The 26,465-nt window shown below is 37.8% G+C and overlaps 1 protein-coding gene across 1 annotated transcript in view; it reads left to right on the forward strand.

The window, feature by feature from the left end:
- fam172a (family with sequence similarity 172 member A) overlaps positions 1-26,465 on the forward strand; it is a 147,268-nt gene that overhangs the window by 72,049 nt on the left and 48,754 nt on the right. Inside the window, exon 9 of the mRNA XM_055048923.1 lies at positions 24,505-24,621. Coding sequence (XP_054904898.1) covers positions 24,505-24,621 — 117 coding nt within the window. The remainder of the gene's footprint in view (positions 1-24,504; positions 24,622-26,465) is intronic.

The raw sequence follows: 26,465 nt of genomic DNA on the forward strand, positions 1-26,465 counted from the left end.
CATCCATCCATCCATCCATCCATCCATCCATCCATCCATCCATCATCCATCCATCCATCCATCCATCCATCCATCCATCCATCCCATCCCATCCATCCATCCATCCATCCATCCATCATCCATTTTCTTCCACTTCCTTCCACTTATCCGAGGTCGGGTCACGGGGGTACCAGCTTCATCTTCTCCAATGTAATTTTCTTCTACCATCCATCCTGCTGATTTATGTTTCCCAAACAATATACATCATATAGTATTAATAGGATTCATAAATGCATGACAAATACTTTTAAATTCTAAAATTTTGATGTGGAGCAATGCTGCTTTTTAACTGCTTTTGCTTTTTCATGAAGATTTGCAATACTATTACTTCAAAGCACCACACTTCATTACTTCTGCTGATACATTGGACTGTTTTGTTTTATATAGGGGATATACTGCGAGGCTCACTACTTCCTGTATTATTTGGGAGATTGCATTCTCCTTTTCTTTAAAATGAAGGGAGGAGGAGACAGGCAGGACAATGTTAGCATGGGTAGTGGGGAATTAAAGAGTTGGACTTGTCCCACTGGTGTTCACAGGGATATTTTCTGTCCATCTCTTTCACCTACTCTTTTTTTGTTTCGCTATTTTGTAATTTTAATTTAACTACTAAATATTCATGTGGTGTTTTGTCTGTGACAGACTCATGTTCTCTTGGGTTTTCTCACTGTGTGACCAAGACCATCTATTCTCTATTTGAATCTTTCAGTCTCTGTGTTTCCTTCATATTCTTTTTCTTTGTGTGAGTGTGCCAGGAAAGACTCGGTGAATGCTTAGCTTACTACCTTTATGCCTTGTCCTTGTCATATGAAAACCCTGTAAAAAATATGAATTTACATCTTATGTATATCAAATACAAAGCATAATGCATAACAGGACAAATTCATTTAAAATATATTTTATATGAATACTTCTGAGGGCAAGAAAGTAAAATTATGCTGTTTCAGGTGTTGGTATCATCTTTATCTTAAAATCAGGAGTTTCTTTTTTAAATTTGTACATATGAAGTTATTTTATTATGTTACAGTTTAAGTGCTTTACCACAAGCTGTGTGTCTTTTGGTCGTACAAAAACCAAATCTTTTTTCTTACACACATGCAAGATTATTGTATTAAATCTCAGGTTTTAAAGCCATCAGTATGCAATTTTTTTTTTCTTGTTATGCATTCCCTTATCCACTCACGTCAGCACAACTACACACATGTACAGTACATACACAGACTCACAGACTACTTAATTGAGGAGAAAGTGGTCCAAAGGGATGGAATGTGTGTGCATGAGCTGGCATGTGGCGAGCGGAGCCTTTCGGGATGAACCATTTGACACACAAGAAGACCCAGAGAAAACAAGCTGTCTGCGGGTTAATTACCGCTCCCCTTTGCAGTTAATAAATACGTTTCTGATCAAGCACATCAAAAGGCCCAACATTAATTTCTCCTGCTCGCTTCCCTTGCCGCAGAGCATGTTAGCCAGTGTTTAGAGCACTCAAGTGTTTCAATGCAATTTGATTCTTTTTAAACACTTCACAGTGTGTACTGACTAATTATAGATGCATCAAAGGCTAACAAACTGCCTCTGAGTAGAAGCTAAGGCAGGTAAACAGAGAGTAGCACTCTAAGGTTACAGTACTGCTGTGTTCTTCTCCAGTCTAGCACATTTGTCACTTCATATAAATTCATTCATCCATCTGTGGTCTTCTCTTTTCCTACCTTAGACCTTTGGCCACTATGTTGTTTCCTCCCTCTTCAGCTCCCTGAGCTGTAAAGTTTGAAAGGACCGCAAATTGCATTCCCTCAGTTGTCAAAAACTGTTTCTTTTTAGCTTGTAGTGCACCAATTATAACAAGTTTTGTACCAGTTGTCACCCAACCATCTCATATATGAGTTGTTACATGATATCATCTTTCTTTTTTACCAGTTTATTTCTACTGCTTGTGTCATAACATCAAAAATATTCCAGTAAGTCTGATTAGAAAAATAAATATTTTGGTGAGACTATAGGCTCTGCTTCGCTTTCTTTTTATTCTTTTCATCTGTGCCCATCACTTAAAATCACCGATGCATCTCAGTGAATTATGTAGCATCTTGATACTATTCTATTTCAGTAATTTAAATAAATTTCTAAAGTTCATAAAAAAACATACATTTTCCACAAGAATATTATGCTATTTCACACACAATGGTGTATCTCTATTGGTCGGTCCATCTTGAATCAGAATTATCAGACTTGTCTCTGTCATCGAAAGTCATTTTTTCAGACACAAGAATATTTTGCATTTCATTTGGAAGTGATTTGGAAATGTACACACTGGAAGTTGCTGGTCATCCAGTCTAAAGTTGCCTCAGTCTGTGATGATATGGTGAGTTTATCTTCGGGTTTTTTTCTTTTTTTTCTTTTTTTATAAAACCAAGACATTTACCAGGAAATACTATAGCACTTGATGCCTCCAACTTCTCACAAGCCTTATGGAGATGTTGATTTTGCTTTCCAAAACTACTAATACTTAATTTAATGACCGTGGTATCACTGTTCTTGATTAGTTACCTGATGTAAATCCTGTAAAGAAATCCATCGAGGATTGCAAGAAAGAAAATAGGAGACACCAAAGTCAATTATCCAGACAACTTGAATGCCTGCTATTAAAGCATTGAAGAACCTGGGCTTCCTTAACACCTCAACAGAGCCACAGGCCGATCCATGTCCCCAATGCAAAAGGAGACTTGACCATGTAAAGATTGCATACAGATTATAGTACATGGACATAATTTTAAGCAGACTGACATTTCTTAACAAGTCTTTTTTATTGATCTTTCATAATATTATACTTTTCAAACATTTATAGAATATCTGTTTCACTTATTGAAGAGAAATACTGAAATAAATCAATTTTCTAATTAACTGAGCTGGATCTTTTGGTCTATATATAAAGAATCTCTTAGAAATTGATGTGGGGGTGTACTGTGGTGGCGCAGGGGTTAGTACGCCCCATGTTTGGAGGCCTCAGTCCTCGACGCGGACATCGTGAGTTCGACTCCCGGGCATAGTGACCTTTGCCGATGTCTTCCCCCCTCTCCTTGCCCTCTTTCGTGGCAAAATGCGAGCCACTAGCGCTGCTAAAAAGTCTTCGGACAAAAAAAAGAAAATAAATTGACGTAAGGAACTTATTTTATAGGACAGGAGAACATTATATAATGTCTTGCATAAGAGTGCATCTGTCCCCCTGTACAGCAAAGTGGGGATGCCAACCAGCCAGCCACTACAACAGCTCCTCAGAAACATAGTTGCAGATTTTTGAGTGTCCTGTGTGAACACGCTGTATATAAACTGTACATGCTTTCCAGAAAGCTGTCTGCACAGTTTCTCTGTAATGCCATCTGTTTCAGTTTAGTGTTCGTTCACTTAATGATTTTTTAAAATGTATTTCACAGACACACACAAAAAATCAGCTATTCAGGTGCAATTGGTGCACTGCCGTTTTCTTTTTTAAAATAGCGATTTTTCAGTAGAAAGGTTAACTAATCAATTGAAGACCTTTGCTACAAACAACATTTACTAGTTTTAAAGTATATATATATATATATATATATATATATATATATATATATATGAAGGTACCAGATATAAAGATACTGTATGCCAAAAGCATACAGTACAAGCACATATTGCTAATCTGTGAAACTACTCCACATTGATACTCATTCAAAATACTTTGTAAGTAGAGCAACCTTCACCTGAGGTCATCACAATGCAAATAAAAAATCACTTAAGTTTGTTGCATATGAATGCTTTAAAAAGCCCTTCATTTAATGCTGCGTGCTTGTGTTGGCTGCCTTCAAAAAGTGCTTGCCCATCTATTGCTTCTGGTTTGTTTTTATCTCAAGGTTCTCCATAGCTGCGGGCATCTGAGTGTTAGTGCAGTTTTCTGCGTCTGTCTGCCTTTAGACTTATTTTGGTGTTTATGTCTGCTTGTGGGCACACGCATATTGTATGGATCTCTATTTGCTTAATTATGTGTGTTTGCGCATGCACGTATGATAAAAGCGTGCACATTTGTGTCAACCCTGGCCTGAAGACACCTCTATCGTCCTGAGCAGCACTGCTCGGTGGAGAGCAGCTATCAGAGCCACATTAGGGGGAGCAGAGGAGGAGAGAAGGTGAGAGGCAAAGATAAATGGCTGGGTCACACTAGCAGAAATTAGTGGAGCCATATGCAAAGCTGTGGCGTTTTGTTTGATGTGAAACAAAAGGACCACCATGACAAAAGTGCCTGCCAGCCTTCACAGCAGGGCAGCAGCCCTCCGCATATACACTAAGCAGCAATGACTCTATGTTTGCATACGTTCATGTTTTTCACTACACACTCATCTGTGGAAGGGTGCTGTCCTGCATGCATAACATGCCTTGTGCCCGCATCTACTTTATGTGTATTATGTCTGTCTGTGTTTTTGTCCTCCGCTCATAATGACACACAATGCCTAGCTCTTTGTGCGGCCTGAGAAGACACGGTTTCTTCCTCAGTACAGCTACATATTTGCTCTATTAAGCGGCTGAAATATAGCCGTCTAATTTCTTTGGGAATGAATAGAATCTTAGAGAGCGGCTCTCCTCTTAACATAAGGATGTAAATTGAACTGTTTAAATGTCACGGCTAGCAAGCTGATTTGATTTGAATTGATTTGCTTGTTTCTTGGGAGAAAAAAAAAGAAAGAAAGACCCTGAACACCCCCGCCGAACCTTAGCCGCGCTGGCTGCCACAGATAGACCAAGGTCTTTCTTTCCACCTCAACAGCACATTGTAGGGCTCCTGAATTCTTCTATCTGCTGTGATTATGTACAAATGGCCTTCATTTGCCATCCATTTCAAAGCTGTAGTGCTGCATTGTGACTAGAGGCAGATGATGCAGACCAAATTACAGCGGGTTTGCTGCCTGAAAAGGATACTCACACAATAGGCTTTGTGAAGTATTCCCTTCAATATGTCGCCATTATTCTCACCTTTGTTGGTGTTTCTCTCTATGTTTCAGGAGCATTTTTTTCTTTGGTTTTTATCTTGAATTTCATGGTGCCGTAGAGCAGGCTGGTATTAAAAATACTTCTATATTATGTTATTCCCTTAACATGCAGACAACTATAACTTTCTCATTTACCAATGTGATAGTTTTCTGCAGAACAAAAACCTAATCTCAGAGAATTTAAAAAGTCAGTTTTTCTTTTTGATTGTCTTACTTCTTCTGATTTGTCATAAATGACATTTTGAACCTGACCAACTTGTAAAAATTTTATCAACCCTGTTTTATTTTTTTCTGCCTCTCGAACTACATTTTGCTTCGTATGGAAGGTCTGGGCTCTCGGCTTTGGAGAAATGATGGCTTTTGGGGACGTGGACTGTGTGGTGGATTTAAATTTTACCCACTCACTAGAGTTTGCTCTTGATGTATGTAGTTTGAGAAGAAGCTTACCGGAAGTTGCCTGTGCTGTAAACAGCCGTCCTCCACTGCAGGGAGGTAAGTGGTGATCTTAACGAGCCAGGTGTTGATGTTAAGTGAATATTTTGACCAACTCAAACTGGGTGACTTTGTTCACTTCCTCTGCTGCCATTGCAGACTACAATTCTAAAACAGTGCAGCAAATCAATGTTATCGTTCAGTTTTCTTTGTTTTTGCTGACACTTAACTCTTAATACTCTTTAGGGAGTAGAATGTTTCACTTTACTTTCACAGTTTTCTGAGATGCATCGGATGAAGAATAAAAACATCTGGAGTTTTTAAAGAGTAGGCATCATATTTAATTTACTTTTTAGCTTTAATCATGGTATGTATGTCTCGTCAAAAATATAGCTGGAGTGTTGCTTTGATTCTTTCATTTGCTTGCTTTCACTAAGCCCCACCTATTTCCACAAAGTTCTTTTTGGAGGTGAAGTCTCCAGCTGAGCTTCCACCTCACAAAGCACCGCTCCGCCTCGCCCACTCTGCTCCACCAGACTAGTGGCAGCTGCAATTACCAAATACCTGGTGAAACTAGGAGTCGTCTGAGCTCATCAGACGACCTATTTCTCAGTCCAACACTCCTAAGAATGATTGTAAATGACGCAATGGAAAGGCACTGTTGTCATGATGTGCTACTTCTGGGTAAGCCATGTTTTGATAGAAACTCAATATCATGTCATGGGAAGGATTAAAATTAGATATTAACCCCTACCTTTGGTATCAGGGTATTACTTCTTTTGAAATATTAGTTTAGAATAATTTGTCATGTTGACTTGTTTTTATCAAAGACCATTAAAGGTCTCTCTAGGTCTAAGCCTGTTTCTATTGCTTTATTCATTTGAAATTATTGCATCTCCGACTATATTATTATATTGACTATTTGAACATCTTTTCTCACTTGTTTTTTTTTCTCTCACTATTGTTGTTTTTCTTCATCACAAGTGACAAGACAGTGCAAAATCCATCTGTCGTCAGCGCATCACTTTGCAAAGGCTGTCTAATCTCACTCGTCCCGCTCCACCCACCTTCCACCCCACCTCTTCACAACAAGGTCTCTTTCGCCTTTTTGTGATATAAGACAGCGAGCTGGATGAAGTTCATTTGAGTTCAGTTAAATCTTTAGGGATTCATCATTACATATTTACTGGCTGAGGCTGATCTTGCTGTAAGGTTCTACCCTCGTCCCATTGATCTAGTGCGCATGTTCACTCCTGAGGTTACAGGACGTGCTTCCATTTGCATAAGGCCCTGGGCAAGGTTCTTTCCACCATTGATTGGCCTGTCCGTGAGCGCCCCGTGCCTTCTCACATTGATCACTTTGTTTTTTTCCCGGAGACAGTGCTACTCAGAGTTCAGCTGCAGCTCTGGCATATCAGACCTGCCGGAGGAAGAGAGAGCGACTGACATGGAAAGGGAGTGAGAGGAAGAGGAAAAGAAACAGGGGCAACTAGGAGTCACAGCAGATAGATGAAAAACTTTAGAACAAATCTTCCAGTAAAGTTTGAAAACAAAAACAAGTGAAACAATTCACACCTGTCACCACTGCCTCACCCTTTCTTCAGTTTGTGCTTCCTTCCAAGCATTACACTAAACTTAAACATACATAAATGGAAGTTTCCTTGAATTTTTGTAAAAGTATACTAAATCATTGTCAGAATAGTTTATTCATTGAGTGGTGATTGTTTTATAGTCTGTTTATTTATAGGCCTACAGCTGAAATATATTTTATAAAGGAAGCAGAACAGAATAATACAAGAAAAACATTACTCTGTACCAAGTATAAAGAAATGCAACCTCACTTTAAAAGATGGTTCTCCAGTCAGATTGTGGTACAATAAATGCAACTATCTATATCTTATTTTAAGTTAGAACTACTGCAAAGAAATTAGCAGGGATGTTTTATTTTTTATTATAAAGGACTGTGATAGCAACAGGTAGTTAGGATGTCAAATAAAGTTTACAATTAGGAACGTCATATTTCCTTTGAAAACCCTCGGTTTATGTTCTAAACATTTCTCATATTTGAATATTTTTGCCTATTTTTATGATGATTTAAGAGCTGACCATGCTTCAACACTAAAATCGCATTTTTAAACATGTATTTGACTAAAACATCAGGCCACCTCTACATGGCGTCAGTGGTGGCGAAAGGCTCAGACTCCCATGATGCATCGCTTCTCTTTGTTCCTGCTTTGTAAAAGCAGCATGCCGCTTTGTCTGGTTTTCCTCTTCCTCCCGTCTCGTTAGCTCAGTAGGAAGGTTTTGCTCTCCTCTCTCCATCCAAATTTTTTCTCGCTCTTTTATACTCATTGAGCAAGATTCGCCAGGTTATTTCACTCTTCTTATTCACATATTGTTTTCTGCCTTCTTCTCTGATTAACACAATTTTCCATCAATTCCGTTTTTCGTCGGTCTCGTTGTCCTTTCGCTTTTATCATCTACCTATTGATGTTATAGTGAAGTGTACATCTCCTGTTACTTCTTTGCTTCTTTGTTTTTCTTTCTTAATTAGCTTTTTTTCTTTCATCTATTTCTTAACCTAAGTTTTACATCAGCTGTTCTTCAGCACTGGTGAAAGGCCCCTTTTTCAGATTATATATATATATATATATATATATATATATATATATATATATATATATATATATATATACACATATGTGTGTATTTTTTTATTATTTTTTTTAAACATGAAGAACTGTTGTTGTTTTTTTTTTTGTTTTTTTTTATGAAATTCAAAGTTTTCAAAAAGGCTCAGCAGATATTGTTTCTCACCCTGTCTTTTCGCTCTCTCGCTTGCCTTTCCCTTGTCTCGCATTCTGCATTGCCACTGTGGCATTTCCAAACATTCACCTGCTGTGTCTGGATGTGCTATTTGGTTACGACCTAGGTCACCTTCAGCAGAGAGAGAATACAAGTGCTTGACATGAGGTTTGAATGTGGTGAAGATGACGTGTTGACAGCTCAAATTATTCACTTGTCACATGTCATTTCTCCCCTCCCCCTGCTTAATTTTGCCATTAGAAAGCAGAGAATGGTAGAAGAGGAACTTGGCTGCAGGGTTACAAATTGTCTCACACGCTTTTTACAAAATCAGCTCTTTGAATCCAGCTTTTTTTTTTCAGCAGTAAAGTGTGTGAATGATGTTGTTCCGTGGCAAATGTAAGAAAGAAAATATTGTGCTACTGAAAGGAAGGAAAGTGGCGTTTCTGACCAGTCCTGGTGCAAATGTCAGTGAACTTATTGACTTCAGTGTTGAAGTTTGAATCCTTTGTCCCTTTGTGGCATTTCTTGTCTCCTTTTGTGCCTCTTTCTTTCTTTTTACTTTCAGATTCTTCATCTGCATCTAGCACACCACATTCGCAACCTTTTTCAAAACCTTTTAAAAAACAGAATTGACTGTTTTCCTGATTTGTTTTGCCTTGCCAAAACCCTTAGTGACAGGGTCACAGATATCTTGTTCAAGTTTTTATTTATGTTTTAAGATTCTTCTGTGGCAATGCCTTAGCTGAAAATTGTGTGCTTTCTTCTCAACTGGTATGTTTGAATAGAACAAGCAGAAACAGAGAGAAGTTTGCGTTTTTCTGCCCTTTAAGCTTGGTACACCAAGCTTAAAGCTGGTGTACCAAGCTGACTCATTGCCACTTTTCAAAAGCCTTGTTTGACTTCTTAATGGCCATTTTGAGAGGCATGTTTTGGGAATGTACCTGCACTAAAACATTTAACTTTTAGGCAAGGACATTGACACTGGAAATGAATATGAAGTGTTTTATGTGCCATTTTATATGCTGTAAAATGTGATGGGGTTATGAAATAAAGTTAGTCGAAAGTGGTGGACAGACTGAGAGGCTGTATAGAACCTCTTTGATGTGTCAGTCAGAGAATATAGATCTGGTTGTGAGGAAGGCCTTGGTGAGACACATGCACCAACTCATTGTTTTTAAAAAGTTCTTTTTTGGAATGTTTGCCTTCATTTTAATGTCCGCCATCTTGAAAAGATTTGTTGTTTGGTTTTCATTTGAAATGTTCAGGGTGTAAAGACACCCTGAACTTTATGACCTCTTAATTTTGTAAGAGGTCATAAAATTTAAAATCTTTTTTTTGTTGTTTAAATGTTGTTGTACCCATCTGTCCAGACAAGGTCTGAAAATACATTTAGTTAATTTCTACAGTCATCCATTTATGACTTCTTCAATCTTTGTTTTTTTTTTTTCTTATGTTATGCCAAGAGTTCATAAGAAAGTCTATGTTTGCCACGAAGGGATTTAAATCAAGAATTTCAATATTAAGCCAAGTCAAGTCTATTTGAATAGCACATTTCAGCAACAAGGCAAATCAGAGTGCTTTACATCATAAAAACTGAAAAAATACAAAGTCATAAAACACACAGTCAAAAGATCAAAACATGCTATTATATGATCTAAGTCCAGAAAGCTCTGGATTTGTATGCAACTCAAAAAACATATTTTTAAGTTGGCATATTATGATTATCTTGCTTAAGTCAAGGAAGTTAGTTCTGAATTTATAATTATTCTATTAACTCACTGAAGGTATTTTTGTAATTCGTGTGTGTCTTAAATTTAATATGATCATCTTAGCACTTTCAATCCTTGCAGATGTGAAAATTTAAACAATGAGATTCCTACATTTCTAAACTATTTAAAGTTATTTAAAGTTACATATAAACATATTTAAAGTTAACAATAGACAAAAGTATAAATTTTATGTCTAAATTTAAACAAAACAATGTTTTAGTTTTCTGGGGAGGTATAAGTCCTTTGTCATGGTTAAAATATAACTGGCTAGATGTGACTATTTTTAAAGAGTGATTTGTATGCTTTAGAGTTATAGCCTTAAAATATTGTTTAAATCATCTGCATTGTGCATGTTTCATGTCGTGTGCCTGTGCATTGCTCTCATATTTAGTTTCTTTTCAGGTTTGTCCGTCCTCCTCCATTGTTGGCTCTCATGGAGGGCCGGGCTCCCCCTTTTTGGGTTTGTTGCCCCCATAACCCTGAAAATTAAAAAGTGACTTAAAGCTGTCAGACAGTTTTGACCCCCCTCTTTCAAACACTCAACTAAAACCCACATATATTCCCGTTAGTTCTTGTGTTCTTGTTCTTGTGTTCAGTTCTTGTGTCTCACAGAGTAAAAGAAGTGGGACTTGTCGCTGGACACAGCCATCTCCACATTTAAATTTGTCCCTCAACTAGAAGCACCTTTACCCCTTGCCTTCTTCCCCCTGTTTTATATTTGTTTTTGTGGCCTATCATGGATAAGTTGATTTGGTTGGAATTGTCTTTGATGAAAACACTAGGGGGCACTGCCTGTCCTTTGTTACCCCCCTCTTTCATTCAGGAGGCTTTTCGCTGTATCTTTTTGTAACTATGTCTGTGTGTCTGTGCTTGCCTTCTTGTTTATGCTTGATTATGTTTTTTTCCTTCCTAAAGCAGGTCCCCTGTCTGTAAAGGGTGACATAGCTCTGCCATCAGACGGACAGAAAGGCAAGCGGGCACCAGGGTCTCTTGTGGTTGCCACACAGGACTAGTCCAGAACCTCCTGTCGTCATCCCCCCACTGTCCTTGCTATCATCCTTTGTTTCTGTTTGGTGAACCCAAGGGTTCGGGTTAATGAAAAGGGCTTGGACAACCGAGTGGAGCGACAGTCATCTCCCAGTTAACTCGGCTCACCTCCAGCCTTCAGAGACCTTTTCTCCGTGACAGCCTCCCCACCATGTCGGCCTCTGTCCCCCAGGTCGCTCTGTGCTGCCTGTTGGCTGCTATAGCTTTGGAAGAAGTGTCTGGAGTGTTGGAGCCTTGTTTTGGATGATGAAAAGAATGCATGAGAGCTGGTTCTCCAAAAGCCTCGCAACTTATGCAGAGGAGCTTGATTGCCTTCAGGTCGGGTCAAGGAGCAGGCAGACTGAAAATAAAGATCAGCTTCACACCCTGAAGTCTGGGACAATACAAAGAAAGTGTAGATCTTTGTTTCTGGTTCCACAACTTCTCTAGTGGTACTCTACTTTTTTTTTCTCTCTTTACATCCTTAACACACTCAAGCCATATCTTGCAATTAGTTTTAATGTGCTCCTTCTTCATCCCTCCTTAAGTCTTTTTAATGAATGAGTGCATTTTCAAGAGAAACTTTGAATTATTGATTTGTTCTGTTTTCTCTCCTTAAGCAGACAGATGATAAAGGGGGTTTGATGGTGCTAATTGGCAGCTCCCATCCATACAGTGTGATTGGTGGTGGGTTGGGGCTGGGCGAAGTGAAGCGCTGTTATTGTTTAGAGGTGTCAAACCCAACACAGAACAAAGAAGATGGGAGAAATGTGCTGCACATGCCTTTCATTGCTGTATGCAGCTAAAGCGCGCACACACACACTCTTATAAATACATATTAAAATTTACGTAAGTATGAATGCTCATTCCTGTCCATCTGCTCTCATACGCACTCACAGTAGACCGTTACCTGGCATCAAATAAGACAGAGTTCATCCTTAGTGACATGCATGCACCGCACAAACACGAAACACACACAGGCACATACATGGTCTAGGGAAAGAAAAAAAAAGAAGAAAATCAGTGTGAAAATGACAAGATAATAACCACATTCAAACTTACCTTCAGCTCAGTGTAAATGCCTCTCTGTGAGATAAACTAATAAATAAATTTTCTTTTCAAATGCATCACACTGAAGGCCCCTAATTACCATACACTGACAAAGACCTGACAGAGGTGCAGTAGTTAAAAGGTAATTTACCACAAGTAGGAGTTTGGATAGGGAATAGGGTCAGTGAAATACCTCCCTTCACACACATACACACATACTGCTTCCATCTCTTTCTTTAAGGGTTTATTCATGCTTTTCAGGACTTCTCCCGTGATTGACTGACAAGGTCTTTTTTTCAAAATAACATCTTCAGTAATACGAAATAATTGACTCCCTAATCAAAAAACAGAGGTTCGTGGAATCCACAAACCCATCCGTAATCTTGGCTGGCATTTCCAGCAGAATTGACAGTTCTCATTGCTTCAGGCTCTATACCACTTTGATTTAATTGCTTTTTTTATATGATTAATAATATGCCTTGCGCTGGGTTGGGTGTTTGTGCACGCGCTTAGTGTTCGTTTATTCTATCTCATGCTTCTCTCAGGTGTTGTTTTTAATCAACAGTTAAAAACTCACTAAAAAACAATTACCATTCTTTTTTTTTCATCACACAGCCATAAATATTACTTTTAAATTTCTCAAAAAATTACTGATGCAAAATGAATATCAGCTTCAGATGAAAACACAGTACAGTTGCCTGGCAAATCATTTCACAATAATTTGAAAAATAATTTATCAAAGTTAATCAGAGATGCACCTGACCAATACCGATTTTCAGTTTCCTTGATATTTTCCATGCCAGTTCCTATTTTGACTAAATGATTGTCTATAATGATCAAAAACTTTCAATGATAAATGCAGAAATTCTTAGTCCAAAAGAGGAAAGGAATTACAAATGTCAATGTTCCCAGTAATGTTTCAAAGCTCATCTTTCTAACATTTATCGAATTTTTGTTGAACACAGAAAGAATAGAACAAACAAGGCAACTTGTAATCAGCCACTGTTGATTGAGATTGAAATTGTTGAGGTTTTTAGTTTTGGTGCATTTCATAATTCTTTTAAAGATTTCAGATTTTTGGTTATTTGACCTTTCCATCACAGACAGATTTTTTAAATTTGCCACACTGATTATTTTCTTCACCTTTCACTTGAGATTCTCATGTTAATTTTTTTTTTTAAACAAGACAGGTTGTGTTAGTATTACCATTTTGGATTTAATATATGTATTTTACATTTAGGATATTTTTTAAATTTAATTTTCACTAACTTTAAATTTAAAGTGAGCTTTTTTGTTCCTTAATTGGTTAGTTAATTTTAATGTTAATTGCAGTATTTTTATAAGATATCAAACACATCTCCTGCAACATTTTTTAAATTGTATGTATTTAGGTCTTTAAACATTAAGGAAAGGTTTTATCTCTTGAGATCTCCGAGTTTTTAATTAGGCAAAGCTTTCTCTTGTGTACTCTTTTCTTTCTCTAGTTCTATTCTGACTCAACTTCACTCTAAAAAGTGCTTTTTTTGACATAAGCAATGATTTGAAAATTAATTTCAGTTGGTAATGTACCTCAATTTTCTTCAGTGTCTTTCTGTAATTCTTACTCATCTACCACTTTCTTTGAGGACAGGAGGTTTGTAGTCAATCCCTACATATGTATTTCCTTCATTTCAACCTTTATTTTTTTCTGCGTCCCTCAGTGAAGCTGACAGAGACTTTAAGGAGTTGAGGAACACTGTTTATCATTTTTATCAACTCTGTCTTTTCTTTTCATGTCCTTAAAACATAGTTTATCTGCACCGCTTTTAGTTGAGTTTTGTGAGTTTAAATAAAACATCTTGACTGATTTTTCAAATCCTGTAGCTCACACACGCACACACATACGCGCACATGCACACACCTATTGGCCAGTAATGTCCTGGACAGCAGGCGCTTCTAAATTTGTTGTTTTCCTTTTCTTTCTCTTCACACATTCACACCTGAGGTGAAAAACCCTCCTTAGAGATTTTTGGTAGATTTTGCGATAAGCAGCCCATACCCTTTGAAAATGCATACAGAAGCTGGACGTTGTGTTAATATGGCTGAGCATAAACAACTATTTCTATGGAACATAAGTGTGAATATTTAAAAAACATAATAACTAGGTCTTTGTTGATGACAACAAAAGGTATAAAAAAAAGTGACACAATTGTTAAAATTTAGCTCCTCACAACATATTTAGAAGAATTGAGGGAGAGTTCCACATCAGTGTGTGGTGTAACATTTTTTTTTTCACTGTACCCCAGTTGAGAAATATAGACACGACTGCCAAATCTGAGCTCAGTTAGTACAAGGAATCAGTGTTCATCGGCCCCCGAGGCTGCCTGCGTCTGTGCGTCTTAGAAATGGACAGCCGTACCTGATGGATATTTAACACATTAGCTCTGGCAGAGCTGAGAGTGGTGTGAAAACACACTGATTTCCTAAGTGGCAATCATATCAGCCTCGCCATCAGAGAGGCAGCAGAGAGCAAACATCTGTGTGTCTGACTGTGTGTGTGTGTGTGTTTGTGCCCTAGAACATGCATGTGAACTGTTTGTGTCCATCATTTAGATGCATATTCCTCAGAAGTGGGCTTATTTTTCTTTGTTCATCTATATATTTGGTTTAATTTTGTTGCTCACTCTACTTGCGGAGGGCTGTTTGCCTCCTTCCAAGCAAAGTTACAGAGCCCTTGGTTTTCCTAGATGTCTGTATAACCCAGAGTTACCACACACAAAGGTCTCAGCCTCCTCTAGCATCCCGCCCTTGTTAGGACCCCTCGCTCACTTAGTCCCTTCATCAATCCCAGTCTCCCTTGGCCTATCCATCCTCATATCCAGCTGAGAATCGCTGAACCGAAACTATGTTAAAACAGGGTCATCCCCTGGTGCACACTTAAAGGCGGTACCCTTTAACCTGCTCTGAAATACTTACGGCTATTATTATAGCTTATAAATCATTAAGAAAGTTTAATTATACCAAAATTTCATGGTGGAAATATGCAAGCTGACACATGGGAAGAGAAATTTAATGGGCCAGCAAGTCCCAGCACCATGAGGAAAAATATTGAGGTTAGGTTTCTATTTTACAGCATAGCCGGAGGGTTAGGAGACAGGGAGAAAGACAAAAAGACGCACTTTCAGAAGAAAGGAAAAAGGCGATCTAAAGTAAGGCCTGTTTAATATATAGTAACCTTTAGACTTAACAAAAGCTGCTAATTTAACTTAAAATTTCCCAAAGAATGAGTAAAATTTTGTGGGCAAATATTGTACTAGTTTTCTTAATTATATTGGGTTTTAATTAATTTACATTTTAATTAGTCTTTCTTTAAGAACAGTGCCTAATTAGATCATATAATTCTGAGGATTTCTGGTATTACTAAAGCTAAATAGCAGAACGTTGTTTGCCTTCTGACTGTTAACTTCTTTTCACAGTGAATTTCAAAGGAATACCGTTGGTATAATGAGGGCGAATGAATCGGTAACTGCCAACCCTTGTGGTGACAGTGTAAATTGATCAAACTGTTGTGAGCTCATATTAATAACACTTACTGCTGTGCAAATGTCAATGGCACTGTAATTAAATTCTGTTGTAGTTAACTATGATGCGCTGTCCTGTGTTTGAGTGGCCTCTTGGTTTATTAGGTCTGAAAGATATGAATGTAATGCCATTGTGACATAGAGATTTCAGTCATGTGGAAAACCCACTGAAATCTAGCCATTTGCTGGTTGACGTTTTAAACTTTTACTAGGCCAATATTAGATTATAATTGAAGAGGGGATACCAGCTGCCACTAGCAGCTTGCAAATTTTTTTTATATATTCTGAATACACGTGAATCATCAAATTTGAAAAGCGAAACTCAGTTATTATGTGGCTTTATTACAGACACATTCCCAAAAGAATGACTATTCTCAAACTCTTGTTTGAGAATAGAAAGTTAAGTGAAAGGAAAAAAGTCTGTTAAAAGAAGGTACACATAAGGTTATTCTGTAGAAATATCCTTTCAAGTTTGAGGGAGACATTCATAAGGACACATACTACATCTAAAGTGGGTGCTTCAAGAACCACCACACATAAATGTTTCCAGAACATTGGGCAGTACTTTACCATTTCCTTTCATTAAGGTATTCCTGAACCAGATACCCATTTTTTGAGCACACCGTGGTTTAATAACTGTTGCATCACTTAGTGCTTGATTGGCATTAAAACTGGGCTGAGCTAAGCCCTGTGGAGAATCTGTAGGGTATTATCAGGAGGAAAATGAGAGACAAAAGACCAAACAAGGCAGACAAGCCGAAGACCACAAGGGAAGCAACACCTCAGCAGAACCACATTCTGATAGGATCCAGAATGCAGTAAAACAAGCAAGAGCAGCCTCAATCAAGTATTATGTGGATCTACTGAACAGTATGAAAATACTTGGATCAAGTTTTGACTTAATGCCATCTATTTGTAATTTCCACTAAACAGTGCTTTAGTGATGAGGTAGAAGGTAACTCATAATTTTGTTAGTCTGTATTCTGCATGCTGTTCTCAACCTCTTCCTTAACAACAGATTTTTTTTGTTGTTTTTTTTAATTAACGAATTATTTTTCTTTGGGGGTGTATTACACATAAGCTATGTGGATTTTTCCCTTAAAACTCTCTCCCTTCCTTACTTCCATCCATCCCTCCTTCCTGTTTCGTCTTCCCGTCTGCTTCTTGTTTTTCCACGCGGGCACAGGCAGGGCAGAGCGCCCATAGCCGGCAGGCTTCCTGGCATGCCGCTCCTCATCCTCTGCCTTTTGTTTCCACCAGTGGACAACCATTCTCCACCTCTGCTGTGTCAGTAAATATTTATTGGCCTTCCTTTTCCTCACTGCCCCCACTGATTTTTAGTGTGTCTTACTCTATTTGTACGAAAATGTGTGGTTTGCGTATGTGTATGCGCCGAAATCGCTTTAACACATGTGAATTCGCTTACCACCTCCTGTTACCAAGTGTCCAGTGCCGTTGCTCACACAGTTTAATTATTTGCCCCCTCTTCTCTCAACTTCTTTGCATCATACATTTGGCAGCCATGAAAGGAAAGAGGAAAAAAGAAAGGGAAGTTATTGCAGTTTTCTCTTGCTCTCTCCTGCTGTCCCCACTCCCTCGCCACAACCAAAGTTCATGCACCGGAGAGGCAGAGAGGAAAAAATTCTGCGAGTAAATGCACATGACCTCAGTGAGCAAAACCTCTACACACTCCCACAACACTACATGCACGTTCACAAACATGCTGCCTGTTGCTCCCTGGAGGCCTGTGGCCTCGTGCTAGAGAGGGCTTCCTTCCTGTGGTTAAGACAAAGGAAGCCAGGGACCAACAGGAGACCTGAGGCCGCTGCTTCAAAGCCACAGGAAGCGCTGGTGTTGTCTCTTCCTGTGGAGGGTGTTGGAGCGTGGGGGGCCAGCTGCCTGTGTTTTCACAGTCAGGGATGTCCCAATCATCATTTGTTTGCGGACGCATGTGTGTGTGTCACAGACAGGTTAGTTAAAGTAGCAGAACGTATTGCACTGTAACTCTGACCTTATATCAGTCGCTGAAAGCAGATTGACAAGACGATGAGGAATGAGTCGTAAACCTTGTTCCTGTAAAAAATCCCATCAAAATTTTCTAAGACTAAAAAAATTAGCTCAATTTAAAATAAAAATAAAAATTAAGGATTATTTTCATGTCAATTTAGAAAAAAATATTATGTAAACCAATGCCTGCTAGAGTTTCAGATGGCCTTCATGATTTTTTTCTTGCTTCTTAGCCTTCGCCACAGTCTCTGCAGAGCCCACACATGCTTTCAGTGAGAACAAGTCTGTGTTTGTGCCCCTTTTCCCTGTTCTTGTGTTGGGATTTCAGGGGGTGTACATGTTGGTGTGCCATGTGTTTTCAAACCTTCCGGTGTGCACCCACATCCATGTTTGTTTGTTTTCTTCTGTACTCGCCTTGGCTCCTCAGACGTGCTCCTCTTACTCTCTGGCAGCAACAGGACAGTTAATCAATCAAATATTTAAGCAGCGCTTCAGTGCTCAGTGGGTAGTCCTAGATTATCTGTGGCTGTTGGCAGAGTGTGGCGCAGCCACATTATAAGCCTTGTCCCTGACTGCCATCATCATGGGGTGCTTCTTGCACACACACTCTCCTCCTTCTCACTGGCTTCTGCTCAGTCTTCATTCTTTCTCACTAAGAATATATTTTTACTTTTTTTTTTTTTTTCTGTCATTCCCTCGTTTTCTTCCGGGGGGTTTTTTCCCCTAATTTTTGCACCTCTCTATTTCCACGTGCTTTGTGTATAATTATGGCTTTTCACAGTGACTATTTGACAGTAAGCAAGGCCCCTTAAAGAGCTCTCATCTCCCTGTCTTTGCCTGTATTTCTCTTTTCTCTCGCACAGCCTTCTTTCCAGGACTGAGTGTGCCTGTCTCCCTGCAGGGAACTCCATTGTGGGTTGCTATTCATTTTTTTGTCCAATTATCTAGTGGCTTTTGGTGCCTTTGACATGTAATTATCAAAGGCCTAAATAATTGTCTTTATTTTATTTATTTTTTTACCGGTGTTTAGATGTATCTTCACTGGAGCAGTCATGAGCAAGGAAGTATCACAGTGAGAGGAAAGAAATTAAGTATTTATCTCAACCATGGATTAGTTTAGCATGCTGTTAAATGATGTCTTGTTACTTATTTAAACTACTTTCCTTCATAAATAAACATTGTTCATACAATGACTTGCAAAAAAATTAAGGCTCCCTGATGTCTTGTACCATTTTTTAAAGTTACAGCCACAAACTTCAAATTATAGACTGCACATAACTTGTAACACCAAATAAAAATTTAAAAAGTGTGGCATACACTTTTATTCAGCCCAGCCAATATCAGATTATCCTGGCCTGTGTTTAGTGCCATCCATAATTTCTCCAACTCTGTCCAATTTTTCCTTTTTTCTGTTGCAGAAAAACAATAATGCTGCCACCACGTTTTGGTGGATATGGTATCTATAACATTAAGTGCAGTGTTATCATTGACCTCTGTACTATTTTTCAGATCAATGCTCACCTTTACAGTTTAGGTGGACAGCTATGTATTGGTAGGTTTGCAGCTGTGCACACTCCATTTTGGAGGTGCTCTATGTGATGTTAAGGCTTAACTTCCCCGAACTCTTATTCATGACTCATCTTTGGCTTTTCTTGGTTTTCATTAATGTTATCTGTTGTAAATCTCTGAGCTCTTCATGTAGAGCTGTCATTAAAAATGAATTATAATTACACACAAATTAAATACGTTTTCTAATTTGTGATATCTGAATGAAATTGGTCGTATTGGATTTTATTTAGGAGTGTCACCGTTAAATGCACTATAAGTGTGTGCTGGACTTTATGTAAGTTGCTCAATATTTTGGAGATCAGGCTTCATCTTCCTTGCACTTTTCAAGTATATGCTGTTTCATGTTGTTCAAGTAAATAAAATAAATAAATAAAAATATTTATCTTTGAGATTTTAACATCACAAAACAAAATATGAAAAGAACCAACACAATCCTCTCAGATTGTGAGAGAGGAGGAAGACATGCGGCAAAGATCAACAGGCTGCGATTAAAACATGTGATGGCTGCGTCGAGGACTGACGCCTCCATACATGGGTCGTCTGTTTTACTCCTGCACCACTGCTGCAGCCAAAAAACCTTTTATGAGCATATAGTTTGTCTAAGTTCCCAAATGTTCCCTTCCTTTCCTTCATTCACAATCTATTGCATGTTATTCTCTACATTTAGACTTTGTTGGAAGAAGACACTTTGTAAATTAAAGTACATCTATATGGGACTTGTGAGAAGTCAGGTAAAGTTTACTTCTAAATGTATCTGTATTGCTTAATGATGGCCTCTGACGTTTTGACAGAACTTGGAAAAAACTGGATTTAGCCTTTTGTATCACAGGGGTCAGAATCTGTCATGTGGGCGGGTGTTTTTGGCAACCAGTTCTTCTGCTGAGTAATCACAGAAAGAGTTTATTTGCAGGGTCAAGGATTTCATAGTTCATGTAGAGTTTAGATTTATTTGAGGTTTGGGTGAATTCAACTCTGCCTTATTACTTTTGAGTTTGTCATCATGCTGCATCGAAATGTAAAATGATGTGAAGTTGTAATCTAAAGAAATTCAATTCATTACACGGGAGTTTGTTTAAAATAGCACAATTAATTTCATGTATTTTTATGAACACAAACGGTGATTAAAAGATGGCCCTGATGTTTTAACCCTTTTTAGGTTTGCCTTTAAAATTAGCTACCACTGAAAAATAACATTTCAGATGGACATTAATGAAAGTATCTGTGTCTGTTGCCCAATCTTGTTCTTGTTTTCCTATCTTTCTGTTTCCTTTTGTTCTGCTGTGCATATCACTTTAAACCATTTATTAGCGTCTGCCCAACACCCACACACCCACCTGAGTTTTACTCAGTATATCAAGCTGTTGTAGCATAAAAGGAACTGCCAAATGTCTCAACATCTGTGTGTTGGTTTTAGGTTCAACAAGTATTTCCACATGTTTCTCCTCCCTTTCCACTGCCCGGTTTAGCACTGGTCACAACAGCTGGCTCCTTCTCTTGTTAAAGCTGCTGTCTTCAGTTACATAAGGAATTAGCAGATTTAACCTTCTGAATAACAGTACATGTCTAACTCCAACATTACAGGATAACTCAAGGAGTCATGGGATAGGACAGATAAGAGTCATATCCACATGGAAGCATGTGGCTTCATGGTTCTAAATATTTACAAGTTATAGTACAAGTTGGATTATACATTCAGCGTACAGCTAACCACAGTTGTCGTTCAGGCTTGTAAAACATGGGACCCAGTGGGTGTCCAGATTACAGTAGTTCAGTGCCACGCAGCTGACAGCATTCCTGAACCTGTTACTCCTCAGCTGTTATTACAGCCAACTGTGTTTTAATGTAGGTGTTGTACCAAACTGTTTCATTGCATTTCTTGTAACATTTACTTAACGCTCACAGAGACTAAAAGTCTCCTGTGCACAAGGGTTCTGGCAAAATATGCACTGCAAACCACTGTAGGCACAATTTTAAACATAAAAACACACAATAAAAAGAATTACAAGTTTTAAATGCATCTACAGCAAGATTTAATTCCAATCTCTTTAAAAATTCTTCAAAAGGTGGTAATAATATCTCCTGGATACTTGTGACATTCAGCAACTGATTTTAGGCAAATGGAGCTGTATGTTGAAAAAAGCAAGTTTTTATCCTGTTTTTTTCTTGTCTTTGACTTTGGTACTGATCAGACATTTGTGGCCAAATTTCAACCTACAGATTTTGTCACTTGAGGAAAAAAAAAAAAAAAAAAGAAAAAGATCCAAAGAATTCAAGGACAGAATGGAAACGAGACCACTGGCCTCAATCAGTCTGGAAAGAGTTACAAAGCCCTTTTTAAGTTTTTAGGACTCCAGCTAAGCACATGGAACCCATCATTCACAAATGGAGAAAACAGCAAACAGCAGAAAAAGACTGGATTAATGGGTATCCTACCAGCCAGTCATTGTTCATACATTCATTACTTTAGAAGTGTAAGTTTCTGCAAACCTCCTGATTCCATCTGACTGTGGTTCACTTGTAGGCCCTCAAAGGGAAACTGTTGTTTTTTTGCATAGGTTCACAAATCAACTCTGTTTTTATGCTACTTGTCATTTCTATCATGTAAAGAAAAAAGATTTCAGTACCCAAAAGTACACCAGTAGTAGTGTTATGTGAATCCCGTATTATAAAAAAAAGTAATGCACTAAATATTGCCCGTAACTGTCGCATTACTACCATTGCCTTACAAGTTCTCAATGTTGGAATCTAGTCAGAGATAGATATATTAGATAAGTAGATATATATCTTGCAACAGACTGGCGACCTGTCCAGAGTGTACCCTGCCTCTCTCCCAGAACGTTAGCTGAAGATAGGCACCAGCACCCATCCTGACCCCAGTAGTTGGCTTTGTTAAATACATGACACAATGTTACTTTAGAACCTGCTTCCAACAACAGAAAATCTAATAAAATATTCAATTCAGTTTATTTGTGTAGCACCACTTGACAAATGTTATCTCAGGGCACTTTACGATAAATAATTTCCATTCAGTCATGGATATTTGAATTGATCCTACTGAATAAACAGTACAGTATCCTCAGTTATGCAAAGTAGACCCAGCTGATTGCAGTATCTTTCAGTATACATCTGAAGTATGCTGAAAATTCTTTGGTTAATAGTACAAGGTTAATAGTATGAACTAACCATTTTGAGACGAGAGAAAATTGTGAATGTGTTTTTAACTGGCAACAACTTCACTTTATCCTGCTTTCTGACCTCAGTTCTGTAGCTGTTCAATCAACAGTGAACCATCATGTAGCAAAACCTTGGCTGACACAAAGTTTTTAAAGAATTGAAATGACTCCTCTCAAAGGACAAGTCTTGCCAGAGAAAATCCCTAAAACCACACTTTGATTGGGAGAATAAGATTTAAGCTCTTTGTGTTATCAGGTGCATGTTTAAGTGGCAAGGTTTTCATTTTCATTACCGCTGTTCATTGTCATATTCATCCTTTTTTTGCACCTACCTGCTGGCTTTGCTAGGTTTTTTTCAATGAAATTTACTACTTAATTCCTCATCAGTCGGATGGTCTGCATTGATGAGTTAAATTATGTCTTATATAAAAACTCTTATTTTAATTTGATCATGTCTGTTGAGGTATTTAAAACAGACATGGTAAACATTGTGCAGTTCAGAGATTTGACAGTGGTGGGTCAACTGCACCTTGCATATGATTTTGCAATATTGAATTGTGACTATATATCTCACGGTAAAGTCTCACTTGCCAATTGCTATCCAGTTGATGTAAGCATGCAACTTTGTCTGGCAAATAATGCCTTGCTCATTATTTTGAGACCCAGATGTGAAAGGGGATTCTTTAACCTTAGCACACTTTTTGAGACCATTGGTTTGCAATATATAACTAAGTTATTATTTAGTTTCTTTAGTTGGTGTCTGATCTACTGCCTGAATTGAAAGTTTTTTTTGGCATTAAAACAAGCATAAACGCCACATGTGAACTTAGACTGGAAGAACTCAGTTATATCCCTAATTACTTTTTATAGAAGGACATCAAAACTCATGGCTTTACAAAAATAATGGAAAAGGAATACTGGATATAACAGAGTTATGTCAGGTATTCCAAGTACTTGTTCGGTTTTAACCTTAAGGCCAAAACATATTGACGAAAATGTGACATGCATGAAATAACGTTATTTTGGGCAGGATCCTTTTTTGAATCATTTCAGCTTTTTTTAAAAATAAACCACTGAAGTCCAGTGATCTCTGTGCTCTTTGTGGCTTACAAGTGTTAATGGTAAGGAATAAATGTTTGTCTAATGACACACTGCGCTGCCAAAATCTTGACGAGTGGTTGCCATCTGGTTCTCGGTGTCCTCTCCTACATACCCATTTATCCAAGCAGTGAATGCCAACATAAGTCCATTTGACATGATTTTTCCCCCTTTTTTTAAATGACGCTGACAATAACCCTTTATTATGCTTGGTTGTTGACCAGCCTTTATGTAGACTCTGATCCTATTCTCAAAGCGCTACAGCCATCTCAATTCCACCAGTTTCAATCTGTGTTTCTAAGAATATACAGTAAATGATTGTTAACCTATTGTTGCAAATCATGTTCCCCTTTCTTCCAATTTTATCTTAAAACCAGGTAAAGTGAAAAAGCTTGTTCCCTAGACCTGGCTACAGTACTCCTTGGGGTCGGAGCAGTGGTGTGGGAAGACTATTGTAGTGTGGTAACAAGTCCTTTGTGTGACATTTTCCTTAGCGTTGACATTCAGAGGGGAATAGGAAGACGGGCTTGTGAACGGCACTTTCTTTGTGACATCTGAAGGTAAAGGGTATTAAGACTGGGGACCAGGTTATTTTAACGTGCACAGGGAAGGACATTTGCACAGAACGTGACAAGGACACGCTATAGTGGAAGTGTGTTCTTTCATATTTCCCTCTATAACATTATGCTATACACAAGGTTGAATCTGTATTCTCTGGCTTAAAAGCCATCGTGGTTTAACAAGTGGGCTGACAGTGCATGGTCTACTGGGAGTCCACAGTGAAAAGGCGTATTCAGATATTTGTATTCATATCCTTATTTTTCTGAAGATTACTTTTGTAGCTTTTTCAGTTTCTATAGAGTATATTGGTTTTTAAAAAAGTATAATCTTAGCAGTCTGTCATTGATGATGAGTAAGCTTAAATCCAGGCTAACAAGGTGAATTTACTTTCATTTTGCAGATGAATCAAAGGGAAATGCAAGTGAAGAACAGAGTGTGTGCTGTGGCTCTCACTGACTCTGCACATAATATTTGGCATCAGGAGACCTCCAAAGGGACACAGGACTGGATGCAGCAGGTAATACAAATAAATCAATTCTCAAATCAAAATCTAATAAGATAATTAAGACTATGAAAAGCGCATGGAACAAGCCACATAAAACACTCTTTCACTAAAGTAAACCGTTGAGGTCCTGGACAATTATTACTGGAGTGCTATCACCAGTAATATATTTATTTTTTTTTTAAATATAACCAGTTTCCACTTCTGCCTGAAGAGCATCTCAATGAGTAATTGATAACATGTATGTGTGTACAGCTTTACGTGGATTTGTTTTAGATGTGGCCATGTGATAAGCGAACAGGATGGAACGCACGCATGCATTTTTTTGTGGCTTCATATGAGAATTTGCCCTTTCTGGTGTGACCTCTGTGCCATATGCATCACCTGGGCTCACTCAATATGCACATACAGATGAGGAATAGCCAAGACCAAAGCTGCTGGAGATGCAAATGTCATGTGTTTTCTCTGTCACACACACACACACACGCACGCACACACACACACACTCACTAACCCTATACCTGCAATTGTATTACATTCTCTTTTTATATCCATGGCCTTTTGTTTCCACTATTTAATCTCCAGCTTTGTCCACCTATGTTTGACGGAGCTATCATTGCTTGATTTTAGATCTTGATGGGGTCCAAAACCTAACTGGACATATTTTAAGCAAAGAAACATTTTTGTTAAAATGGAGACCAAATTTTGTTCCCTTGGAGTTCAAAGATTTTTTAGGAGCTCAGGATTGTCATCTTAGTGATACTATCAGTTATTTTATTAAAAGGACAATGGTCTATATTCAAGTATTTATAGTAGAAAGCAGGCATTTCTGTATTCTATGCAAAAATTAAATGAGACTAAATACTGAAATCAGATTTTTTTTTGACACTTTTTAAATATTCCAGTGGTATTTGTCAAATAATTTTTCAAGTAGAAGTTTCTTTACACCTAAGCTTTAAGTTCCTGGTTGACATCCTAAGAGGTTTTCTGAATATTCTCACATAATGTTCTTTCCTCATAACACCATCTATTGTGTGAATTGCCCCAAAACACTCACACTACATGATGTTACCACCCTTGTACTTTATAGTGATCAGGCTTGCCAGCTTATCCATTTTTCTTAGAAATATAGTGATGGTTGTTATGTATGTATGATCATTGGATATAATTTTTTGAATTGCTGATAAAAGGCAGATTCAGGTATCTGGATAGTGCCTATTTTTTTTTACTTTTTTTTTTTTTGAAACTTGTTTGTTATTAAATTATAACTAAATTGAACTCCTGGATTAGTTTTATATGGTTTACCTCAGCTACATATTTTCTCATTTTGTGGATAATGTCTCTCTCTCTTTGTGGCTCACTGGAGTCCTGAAACCTAAGAAATAGCAGTACTTTTCAGATTGATAGAAACCATATATTTGTTTTCTCTTCAGTACTTTTGAGATCTTTAAGCCTGTGTGAGTGACTTTTTGATTCTACTGCAGTAATCAGGCATGAACAGAGAGCAGAAAGTGAAACTGAAGCAAAAATTATTGATAAATATTATTATTAAAAATTACAGTTAAGACATTAGGCATGATTTGAAAACCTTTTTTTTTTCAAACTATTAATTATCATTTCTTTAATAATATCTGTTTGATCTGAAACATTTAACGATGACCAAACAACAAAACTGAAAATACAAATATGTGGGTCTACTTCTTCACTGCCCTCCAGGTGTCCTGAAGTAAGCTTTTGAAATGATTTGGTTCCTTCATGTCTTAGTTTTTTCTCTTTGTTTTCTTGTGATTGGATATAAAATTTAAATATAAATGACATTTCTACTTTAGTGGGCACAGTTTAGGATATAGAAATACTAA

The sequence above is a fragment of the Poeciliopsis prolifica genome, unplaced genomic scaffold (assembly GCF_027474105.1).
Source record: "Poeciliopsis prolifica strain line A6 unplaced genomic scaffold, Auburn_PproV2 SCAFFOLD028, whole genome shotgun sequence".
NCBI lineage: Eukaryota > Metazoa > Chordata > Actinopteri > Cyprinodontiformes > Poeciliidae > Poeciliopsis > Poeciliopsis prolifica.